Source organism: Bufo gargarizans, chromosome 1 (genome assembly GCF_014858855.1).
Source record: "Bufo gargarizans isolate SCDJY-AF-19 chromosome 1, ASM1485885v1, whole genome shotgun sequence".
Taxonomy (NCBI): Eukaryota; Metazoa; Chordata; class Amphibia; order Anura; family Bufonidae; genus Bufo; species Bufo gargarizans.
Genome location: NC_058080.1, coordinates 129,388,341 through 129,400,386, shown reverse-complemented (window position 1 = coordinate 129,400,386; position 12,046 = coordinate 129,388,341). Strand labels below are relative to the sequence as shown.

The window sequence follows — 12,046 nt, the reverse complement described above, 5'->3', positions numbered from 1 at the left end:
AATGGTTAGACAGAAGGTGGGGGGCTCCATCTTTTTCCCCCAGCAAAGGTCACACCCTAGGCCCTTTAATCTGAGAGTCCAAAAGGTCCACAAGTCCCATATGAGTAGACCAGTGCTGTACACCACACATGATAGTTCATGGCCCTGTTAAGTATTTTACATTGGAGCCCAGGAGCTTGAAGTTAGTCATCTAGATTTAGGAAGGTTTTCTAATAAAGACATGTTTCTGCTCAGTCAAACCATAAGTTATATGACTATAGATCTTGAAACTGGCTCTGGTGTCAAGAATAACAAGAAGAGACTCCATCCTCCTGGTCTAACTCTGATAAAGGCCTCTTTCCCACGGGCGTGTGCGCCCCAATGCCGTATTGCGGACCACATTTGTGGATCCGCAATACATGGGTGCCCTTCCGTGGGAATTCCTCATCACGGATGCGGACCCATTCACTTCAATGGGTCCGCAAATCCGGTGATGCGGAATGGAAGCACGGAACGGAACCCTACGAAAACACTATGGAGTGCCGTACTTCCGTGTACATGTACTATCTTTTTGCGGAACGGCAGGATCGCGGACCCATTCAAGTGAATAAGTCCACGATCCGCTGCAGCTGCCCCACGGACTGTGCTCCTGCATGGCGGCCCGTATTTTGCGGGCTGCAGCACGACCACGGGGCGCACACGCCCGTGGGAAAGAGGCCATAGTCTTTGTAGTTCTTATCTGATGAATGGGAAATGAAATGCTGCAGTCAAGATTTTTTGTATATTTTTATTTTTTTAAGGGAAAAAGGGGAGGGAAGAAAAGGGGAAGGGAAGATAATTTTTTATTTTTTGGGAAACATTTTTTTATTGTATTTTTTATGGAGGGGATAAGGGAGAGAAAGGGAAGGGAGAAATGGGGAAGGGAAGATCTTTTTTTATTTTTTGGGAAACATTTTTATTTTTTTTATTTTTTTATGGAGGGGATAAGGGAAAGAAAGGGAAGGGAGAAATGGGGAAGGGAAGTTTTTTTTAAGTTTTTTGTTTTTGGGGAAGGGTTAAAATTTTCAGTTTTTTTTTTTTCCTGGCAGGCGGCAGTACAGGATGGTGCTTGACGGTTCGCCTTCACACTGGCTCTTTTTCCAGAGGCTCTCTAGATTTCATTTTCCTCCAGAACATGCAGATGCTGAAAAAAGTAAATCTATCAGTTATTTGATATTTGCTACTTACATGTCAGCTCTGAGTGAAATGTGTGCACAGATCCTCCAATGTTTTTTCTTACATTAGCTGCTTATCAGTCCACTGACATTATAACATGTCTGGCCTTGTAATATGCGCCAAAATTATCATGAAGCGTTCAGTATTGTGATAAATCTGGAGCATCTAGTGACGGCCTGGACTAAGTTTACACTGTGTAATGTGTAATATGTATCTGAAATAATACGCCTGTTCCACAGAGTATCTTATAAATGCTACCTACCATATGCCAGCGATCAGCATGATGGTGACGGAGCCGGCCACAGATATTGCTATGAGGGAAGCATTGTTGTTCCGTAGCTCCTCTAGAAGTGGCGGCTCAGGCGCTGTGATGTCAAGCACATCAGGAAGTGTAGGGCGAGGATGGTATGTTTTTGTCGCCTGTTCCGATCCGCTGATAACTAAATGAAGAAAACAATTACACTAATAGTTAATTCCATGAAGAGAACGATAATGACATTGTAGTGTATCTTATACATGAAATAACATGGAATATATGTCAGAATATCAGAATCGTCTGCATCATGGAGGCTCAGAAGCACTGTCAAAACCAAGAGTGGCTCCAAAATACAGAAATGGCTCAAATCTTTCCATTATAGGTTTTTTCCTTACAAATACTAATGTAAAATAACCCCACATTATAGGTGACAATTCAGATTTTCAGAACTAGATCTTTTCTCACTAATTATCACCCACAAGTAGATATGAATCCCATGTATCTAAGAATTACCACCCAGCATAGTACCAGTAATGATATGTCCTTACCTGCCACGTTATAGGTGATCTTACTCACTGGCACCTCAGAGTCCAGGATGGTGGTACACGTGTACCGTCCGGAGTCCCCCATCTGTACGCCCTTGATCACTAGATAGGGCTCCCGGGTGATTTTGGGATTGTGTTCACGATGCTATAGGAAAAATATGGAGAATTATTAGAGCTTCAGATATCACAACTATTTATAATATAATATTTGTAATTTATCATAGTCATATCATTAAGACAAAAGATCTATAAAATTACTGATGATAATTTGCTGACATGACAGAAAGTCTGATTTTAGACCATATTGAGCAGCCGGGTGATGATATTGGGTGAAAGGACTTTCTGCTAAGTAGTTTTGGGTAATGAAAGGAATAAGTTTGAGAAGCGCTGCCTTAAAGGGAACCTATCACATTGAACATGTCTGAGCTACAGGCAGCATGTTATAGAGCAGGATGAGCTGAGAAGATTGATATATAGTTTTGTGAGAAAAGATTCAGTAAAACTTTTGTTTTATTCATTTAATTTGCTCATTTTGGGCTTTGAAGTCCAGTGATTGACAGCTATCTGTGTATACACAGGGAAGGCTGTCAATCACTGATAGGACCACCTCCTGGACTTCAAAGTCCAGAATGAGCAGGAATTTAAATGTATAAAACACAAGTTTTACTGCCTGCAGCTCAAATACCATGTGCATCGTGATAGGTATAACCTAAACTGAACAATCTCCCAATTTTACCCTTATTTTCTTGGAAATCTGCATTGCACTTACCAGGGTGAACACGTTGTTATAGGTCTCCTCCAGCCTCGCGTACCATTCAAAAGTACAGTCCAGAATTAGTTCTTCATATTCTGGGATTTTTATATTTATCTCTAGAAAAAAAAACAGATTTTTATTTTTTTTTAAATAGAAGTAATTGTGTAGATATTCTGTCCTACATTTAGGGGTTGTCTCAATAACACGTCTCCTTCTATAAGACCTAATAGGAAATATGGGCATCATAGAGGAGACTGATAGTAACTGGTTATATTCTGCCATCTCCTCACCTCCACAGTTTACAGTCTCTGCCAGGTGAGACTTGTGATCTTTACATGGAGAGCAGGACCGTCCAGTTTTCAGATCTGAGAAAAGAAGAAAGAACTGAAATGTGAGCCAAGCATTAAAGACACTTATAATATTAGAATAAATATGATAATCATGTGCTGGTATCTATCACCCCTCTGTTACCTGCACATGGACAGTATACTGTACAGGCTGCCACAAATCACCCTTCTAGCCTGCTTATGGACTGAATCATATTATTTAAATATCCTCCTGCTTTGGGAAGTCTGGTGTATACCAGTGACTGGTATATTTAGTGTACGGTGAGTATTTGGGGTCCTATATATTTACTAATGTACTATATGAATGTAGATATAAGAATAGAAACTTCTACTTTACCAAAACATCTGTTGGAGGTGCACAGGCAGCTGCATCTCTCCAAGTAGTCTGTGAAAAGAGGAGACATCATACATTAGTCAGTGAGTGCTGTGTAAAGTGCCTATGTAGTGCTGCTCACCTCTGTATAATAGGCACAGTACCCACAGTTTACACATAGTTTACACACACTGGTGGGAAAGGTCCATTGGCATGCATTATATAGTGTAATTCTAGTTATTCTGGCCTATGATAGAAATCTTACACTGTACCTTGATTTTTTGGAGGGCCCCCGGCGCAGACAACCTTCTCCTCGGAGCAGGTCTTACAGTTGGTGTAGGTTTGCACCATTAATCCTGGGGAAATGCACTTGTGTTATAACCTTCCAATCTTATAGAGAATAATAATGACAAGAAGCTGAATCTGGTATAAAATGTACTTACCACAGCTGTCTGCACCTGAGGAATGGATAAGAAAGAAGACATTACTGACCGTTTTCATTGTCAGACTCAGAAACCTCTCATCTCTGGGTCTCCTTATTATTACATGATGTCAGTGCCTCTGTGTTCGTCACTTTGTTTTCTAGATTTCCATTGACAGAAATCTCTGAGCCGCCCCAGAACGTTCCGGGCCTCTATAGAGCGCAGCAGCTCCTAGTGCAAACATCCCTGGCAGCCAATCAGGTGCCGGCTTTCATATGTCCAGTTCAGGGTAGGAGATAACAGCAGTGATCTGACTGGTGGCTGTGGGGATCTCTAGTTTGGGTCTACATTACTATTACTCCAAGAAGCCTGTGTGTGTAATGCATTTACTGTACTTTCCGGCGTATAAGACGACCCCCAACTTTTCCATTTAAAATATAGGGTTTGGGCTATACTTGCCATATAAGACTACCCCTGAATGTCCAGCCCTCCCTGTCTTCAAGATGACCTTCTCCAGTCCAGGGAACTGACTAGGATCTGTGGATGGCACTGTTATGGGGAGGGGGATCTGTGGATGGCACTGTTATGGGGAGGGGGATCTGTGGATGGCATTGTTATGGGGAGGGGGATCAGTGGATGACACTGCTATGGGGGGGGGGGGAATCTATGGATTACACTATATAGCATCTTCTGCTATATGTGTCATCCACAGATCCCCTCCCTATAACAGTGTCATCCACAGATCCCCCTCCCCATAACAGTGTCATCCACAGATCCCCCTAAACAGTGCCATCCACAGATCCCCCTAAACAGTGCCATCCACAGATCCCCCTCCCTATAACAGTGTCATCCACAGATCCCCCTCCCCATAACAGTGCCATCCACAGATCCCCCTAAACAGTGCCATCTACAGATCCCCCTAAACAGTGCCAGCCACAGATCCCGCTCCCCATAACAGTGCCATCCACAGATCCCCCTCCCCATAACAGTGCCATCCACAGATCCCCCCTAAACATTGCCATCCACAGATCCCCCTCCCCATAACAGTGCCATCCACAGATCCCCCCCTAAACAGTGCCATACACAGATCCCCCTCCCCGACGCTCAGAGGAGTATACATTTATAAACTGTAATCCGTAACTTTAACTTTAAATCAGTGCTCATCTCTTTACTAGGGTAAGTTACTCTCAGCTCCGATAACAGGCAGTGCGGGTGGCACTTACTCACTGACGTCACGCGCCTGCACCGCCTAGTGGGACGTTGGTGAGTAAGCGCCGCCTGCACTGCCTGTTACTAGAGCTGAGAGTAAGGTACCCTAGTAAAGAGATGAGCGCTGATTTAAAGTTAAAGTTACGGATTACAGTTTATAAATGTACTCCTGTGAGCGGCGGGGCCCTGTATATTTTAACCCCCAGGCAAGCGTCCCGTCACCATGGGAACTCCTGGGGGTTAGAATATTCCATTGTATCTGAGTATACCCGGCATATAAGACGACCCCTGACTTTTGAAAATAATTTCTAGTGTTAGAAAGCAGTTTTATACCCCGGATAATACGGTATATGTCATATTATAGCACGTGTTATATCTATACTATACTATAGAAGAACTCACCTTGTTTATTTGGACACCTCCCTAAAAGTGAGAAATGAAGAAAAGCAGAATTACTATTAGAGAACAATAGAGAACAGAAATCCCCTGTATATGAGGGCTCCATCTATAACACTGCAATAATACAAGAGAAAACTGCACGCATAGCAATTCCCAGTATAGAACATTTTATTACAATCGCTCCCTCCTGTCACTAGGCTGTAGGGAAAGGAAAACGAGCTGAAAACATCCTCTCTGACAACCTACCAGACACGTAGAAGATAAGTACAATGGTAGACAGAAGAAGATTCCACTTACGGTGGTTTGAGTCCTGGACGATAACCTTGACCTTTTCTTTGAGTCGCTGGAAATGGAGTCCAATGATGTGAAGAAGCTGGACCTCTAAGATATATAAAGAGGAGAAGAATGAGAGTCCGATCCCCTCATCTATCAGTCTGAGCCCCCAACACACTAATTCCTATTAATAAGAGAAGTAGAATTTCCACCTACGCATAAAATATTGTACTTACCCTTAAAATCTATATCCAGGATGACGTCCACAGATTTTTTATATTCAGACGCAATTTCGGATATAGCATATTTATCTGGAAGGAAAATACAATAATTATCTATCTATCTAATATATTAAGATCAGTGTATGTGTGTGTGTGTATGTCCGCTAAAGGAATCCGCACCGTCGCATTTACACTCGCGAAATTTGGCACACAGGTACATCAGGTGTCAGGGAAGGTTTTAGACCACGTCTCAGCTCTCTATCACGTACCGTTCCTGAGATAATCCCAAAAAATGCATTAGCCAATAGACGTTTGGTCACATGACCCTTATCAGTCAATAGAAGCTAGCAGGTCCTTCAGCCTCCACATACACAATTTTACTCCAGGTTTCCATAACAACCCAGCCATTTATCTTCACTGCTGTAGGAGAGCTTTAAAGGAAATCTGTCACAAGGATAATTGCTATTGAAGCCATGGCCTAATAGCACTTAGCACCTTATTTCAAGATGTGCTTTTGTTCCAGCAATAGATGTTTTTATCCTCTGAAAATCCAGTTTATTTGGTATGCAAATGAGCTAGTAAGGTGCCCAGAGGGGTGTCACTCTTGCAGGAAGGAGCCCAGGCACACCTCCTGCTGCAATGTGTCCACCTTAAAACCCTGCCCGAGACCACACTAAGCCACGCCCTGATCTTGTTAGGCCACGCCACCCCGCCACTGAGCTGACAGGGGGTGGCGTGGAGGTCACTGTCAAGGGGGTGGTATGCTGTGAAAGTCACTGTTAAAGGGGAAGGCTGCCGTAAAGGTCAAAGTTAAGGGGGTGGGCTGCTGTGGAGGTCCAATTTTAAGGGACAGAGCACTGTGGGGAGGGGTTAGTGTTAAGGGGTGGGGGGATGTGGAGGTCACTGTTTTGGGGGCGGGGGGGATGTAGATGTCACTGTTATAGTGGATAGTGTTGATATCTTTTAACGACACACAGAAACATTAAATGAAATAGATTAAATATACCCGAGCGAAGCCGGGTCCTTCAGCTAGTAGATTACATAAAATAGAGATAATAGTAATAATATAATTACCCAGTATGCCGACTTCATCCTCAAGGTAGTCCAGGACCCTTTTTTCTGCGATTTTGGCAAACCGCTTGATGTTGACATAAGCTTCTATTGAGTCAATGTCATCGACTTGGCTTTTGATGAAGGTGTTGAATTCTTCCATAGCCATTTTCCCTCTGGAGTCGCATGGTATGCAACAGAAAGACAGTCCGATGAAGACAGATGTTACGAGCAGTAGAAGCCACATGGTCTGGATAGAACCAGACATCTTTAGTAAAATCGCTTCCTGTAGCAAATAATCACTAAGGACGCAAGAGAGCAGAACTATGTCCCACTGAGAAGACAACAGCACTGCACCGGTTACAGCATCAGGCGCCGGTTAAGAGACAATGTCTTTATGACATCATCAGAATATGCAAATGAGGCTCTGAAACAAGCAATTGGATTGGTTGAAAATGTAATATGCTAATTAGGCTCTGAACCACATAAGCTATTGGATTGGTGGAAAATTTAATTGTGGCATCATCACATTCATTATGCAAATTAGGCTCTTGAACATCAGATGTTAGAAGTAAAGTATGTTCACTTTAAAAAACTTTTTTTTAAATATACCGTATTTTTAGCCCCATAAGACACTTTTTTTTCTCCCCAAAAGTGGGGGGAAAATGTCTTTGCGTCTTATGGAATGAATACTAATGAGTGCTTCCATTATGGAAGCACTAATTAGTACCAGAGGACCGGGAAGTGGTGAAGGCTCAGTACTCCCCGCTGTCACCGCCAGTTCTGTGAGAAGGTCTGGCAGACGTTCTTCTCTACCTCTTGCATGACATTCTTTGTTTTGGTTTCACTTTGTCATCTCCTTTCCTTCTCCCAGGTGTCACCTATTTAGACTAATTGTCTCCCTTTATATTCCCTCCCATACTGCCTCACTTTGCGGTTTATACTACTTCCTGGATGAGGTGTTCACTGCTGGAGGCTGCTGCTGTTTCCTCAGATAAGTCTTTTTCCTTTATTTGTGTTTCCTTGCTGGCTTGATTCTAAGTGACCCTGACTCTGTCCGTATTAAGTGCAGGGAGCCAGTGGTCGTGTCCTCTCACTATTATAGGGTTTTCAGGTGTAACACAGTATTAGGTATGTGGGCATGCAATCGTCTACCATAGAGACCCTTGAATGGGCATAGCAGTCAGGGAGAGCTCTAGGGGTTTTATAGAGATCACCCATATGCTCCTTAGTTTGGGATCAAGCCAGTCGGATGTTTATTTATATAAGTTCCAGCTTTCTGCAACATCATCCATGACACCCGCTTCCTGGTCCTCGGCTGTCAGCTGTGCTTTGGCTGTGAGGGCGTTCTGTTACCTCAAGCCGTGCGTGTCAGTTCACAGCACAGCCAGCGGCAGAATGAGCAGGAGGAGCGCTGGAGGTGAGGAATGGCTACGTCCAGAGCAAGAGAGGTAAGTGTTTTTATTTATTTTATGTGCTCTGTAACATGGGGGCTGCATACATGAGGCTGGGGGTTGATATGAGGCAATGGGGGTTGATGAGAGGCATTGGGGTTGATGAGAGACATGGGGGCTGATGAGAGACATGAGGCTCTTATCTGAGGTCTGATTGCGGGTCATTCAGATTGGGGTCTGAGCTAAGGTCTGATTTGGGATCTGATCTGAGGTCTTATTTGGGTCTTTTTAACATTGGGGGTCTGATTGGTGGTCTGACTTGAGGGCTAATGAAAAATATTTTTTTCTTATTGTCCTCTAAAACCTAGCTGCGTCCTATGGGCTAGTGAATCTTATAGTGCATCCGTTTTTAATGGCTGTTAAAGAAGGCTATTAAAATCAGATGTAGTTCATTTTCTTTTCTTTTTTTTTACCCAACCACTGCAGTACCCAGGCTCGAACTGGCCCACAGGGGTACAGGGGAATCACAGGGGTACAGGGGAATCCCCCGGTAGGCCCCTGAGCAAGGTGGGCCCCTAGTCTCCCACCCCCTGCACAAGTGGCACATAACACAGTAGACTTACTGCACTACATACATATATTCAGTGTACAGGACCTCCACCAGCCAAGGTTAACATTAAAACATGTTAGATTATTTATTATATTGGAATGTATCCGCACGGTGGGCCCCAAAATACATTTTACTGGTGGGCCCTAGGTACCCCAGTCTGACACTGGCAGTACCCCTAGTGTGCCTAATGCCTCCACAGTGCACCCTGGACATCCAATGGTCCCCATAGTGCCCTAGTATATAAAGGCCCCCACATAGTGCCTCAGTATATAAAGGCCCCCACATAGTGTCCCAGTATATACTGGCCCTCACATAGGATTGCAGTATATATAAAGGCCCCCACATAGTGCCCCAGTATATAGAGGCCCCCACATAGTGCCCCAGTATATAAAGTCCCCCACATAGTGTCCCAGTATATACTGGCCCTCACATAGGATTGCAGTATATATAAAGGCCCCCACATAGTGCCCCAGTATATAGAGGCCCCCACATAGTGCCCCAGTATATACTGGTCCTCACATAGGATTGCAGTATATATAAAGGCCCCCACATAGTGCCCCAGTATATAGAGGCCCCCACATAGTGCCCCAGTATATACTGGTCCTCACATAGGATTGCAGTATATATAAAGGCCACCACATAGTGCCCCAGTATATTTAATGGACCCACCTCTGGAAGTGCCTACAGGTGCTTTTTAAAAAAAAAATCTCACCTCATCCACTTGAACGCCAGGCAACAGCATAGTGTATCCACTTTTAACGCCCATTAGACGGGTGCACTCCTGTGCAGTCCGTCTGGCACTGAAAACGGACAAAAATAGGACATGTAATATTTTTTTGACGCCCGCTATGCACTGGCTTTTAAAAAAAACAGCCATGTAAATAGGCCCTTAGACTTTGGTTCTGTCACGTGAATAGAGCCTAAACCTTTTAGCATCAATGTAGAAAATAACATAGTTGTTGTGGACATCGACCAGGTTTTCCTGGCTCTTTCCATCTCTCTGTTACCCATGCAACATCACCTACTAGCACACGGTCATGTCACAAATAACACAATGGGCACATTGTGTCCAGAGCAACAGGGGAGCACTAGGAGGACCAGGTGTCCAAGCCGAGCTGGCATGAGCCAGGGCCCATAATAAATTGGGTGAACATGCTCTACTTGCAAACCAAGGATGGAGACAGGAAGCTCACTAGACCCACCTGGAGCTGGTTCTATCGCCCATGATAACTATAAGGGATGAGCGAACTTCATCTTTTGAAGATCGTGTTCGGGTTGTGGTATATGCTGAATTGTGTTATAGATTCTGTTACCACGGACCATAACGCAATTCCATGACAGAATGCATAACGGAATGCCTTTAGAGGCAATCAGTTATTCATTCCGTCATAATAGAAGTCTATGGGCTGCATAACGGATCCATCCGGTTTTCGCTATGCATTCCGTCATGGAATTGCGTTACGGTCCGTGGTAACAGAATCCATAACACAATTCAGCATATACCCCAACCCGAACTCGAACTTCAAAATATTAAATTCTCTAATCCCTAAAAGCTATGTTACGGCCCCTTTGGCATCGAATAAATAACAAGAGGAGAGATTCTGACGGGTGCAGTAGTTTTATTCTTTCGGAACAAAGGTGCGCAGCAGGGTTGAATATTATTTTCTTTATTTCCTTGAGCACCGTAAACATGAATATCGTAAGCACCATAGTACCATAGCACCGTGAAAACTGTAAATGACATACAACACACTTATTTACGGTTGTCACCAAAAAGGGGTTACAGGGTTAATTACAGTTGTCTGCACACACATCTAATTACATTGAACATTCAAAGAAACATGGTTACATGCAAAGTGCCTTGGATTATACAGTATAGCGTATTTAAAACCAAACAGCATGAACAGGGTTTATCTCTAGAACATATACACCTTTTATAACAATGCACACTTTTCTGCATACCTCGATCCACTTGCCAAGGGGGGTACAAACTTTAAGCTTTAGGGATTTTCTGCGGACATCTTCCATGAAATCCTATGCAGACAGCTAACATGTGGCATCTGAGATACAGGAAAAGGCTTTCCTTTTAAGACAGGAAGAAGGAGAGGTCTTGTAATCCTGCTGATCAAAACATTCCCCAGGGAACCAAAGGGAGGCAGAAAGGTTCCACCCAGCAGTAAGTGCTGAACAAGATCCACAATGATAAGCGGACAGTTACACTCCCACCAAATTATGTTATGAATGAACATAACCTAAAAGTCATACATAATTTACAGAACATAACCTTGGCCGCTATAAAACATGGTACATCATACACAATTTAGCTTATAGGTACCTCTGTAACTGGCTACTGTCTTGTGGTGGTATGCTAGTGTATCACTAAAATTGAACTTATTTGCTTTCTATGAGGACTACTAGCTTTTGAATAGGACGTTCAATAATTGAAGGTTTTGATACATAGTCCTTTTTATCTTGCAACCTTCTGTCACCTACTAACACCTTGACTCGACGAACTAGATCATCCTTTTCTATTGTAGTTTCAATTACACGTCCTAGTTGCCACTGGCATCTGGGAGACATATCATCTTTGATTATGACAATGTCATTTACTTTGAGGTTACGTCGAGGTGTGTGCCATTTCTGTCTTGTGGAAACACTCATGAGGTATTCTCTTTTCCACCGACTCCAGAATTGTTCTGCTAAATATTGCACTCTACGCCACCGTTTAGCTGCATATACGTCTTCCTTTACGAATTTCCCAGGTGGAGGTAATGCAACCTTGGATTTCATCAGGATGAGGTGGTTTGGAGTTAGAGGTTCTGGCGCCTTGGGGTCATTGATTTCATCGACAGTTAAAGGACGGCTGTTAACAATGGCCATGGCTTCATAAAATAGCGTTCTGAGAGAAGCATCGTCTAGTCTACTTGAACATTGGACTGTTGTAGCATTTAGCACATTACGAATGGTTCTAATTTGACGTTCCCAGACTCCACCTGCATGACTTGCGGAAGGAGCATTGAAGATAAACTCACACTGTTTATCAGCTAGGAAAGTTTCTA

At 43.4% G+C, this 12,046-nt stretch overlaps 1 protein-coding gene across 1 annotated transcript; it reads right to left on the bottom strand.

The window, feature by feature from the left end:
- Positions 1–874: 874 nt before the first annotated feature.
- On the bottom strand, positions 875–11,038 carry LOC122935495. Its single transcript, XM_044291284.1, has 14 exons — positions 10,950–11,038; positions 9,700–9,787; positions 7,008–7,159; positions 5,949–6,023; positions 5,737–5,820; positions 5,443–5,463; positions 3,853–3,867; positions 3,682–3,765; positions 3,434–3,481; positions 3,040–3,114; positions 2,765–2,865; positions 1,999–2,140; positions 1,457–1,634; positions 875–1,162 (listed from the first exon to the last, which is right to left on the bottom strand). Exons 2-14 carry the CDS (start codon positions 9,702–9,704, stop codon positions 1,102–1,104), a joined length of 1,041 nt encoding a protein of 346 aa, XP_044147219.1. The 5' UTR covers positions 9,705–9,787; positions 10,950–11,038; the 3' UTR covers positions 875–1,101.
- Positions 11,039–12,046: the final 1,008 nt, after the last annotated feature.

Coding starts and splice junctions, on each gene's coding strand:
- LOC122935495 (XM_044291284.1), bottom strand. Junction 3,115..3,433: donor CACCTCCAACAGATGTTTTG/GTAAAGTAGAAG, acceptor TTCTTTTCTCAG/ATCTGAAAACTGGACGGTCC. Junction 2,866..3,039: donor AGAGACTGTAAACTGTGGAG/GTGAGGAGATGG, acceptor TTTTTTTTCTAG/AGATAAATATAAAAATCCCA.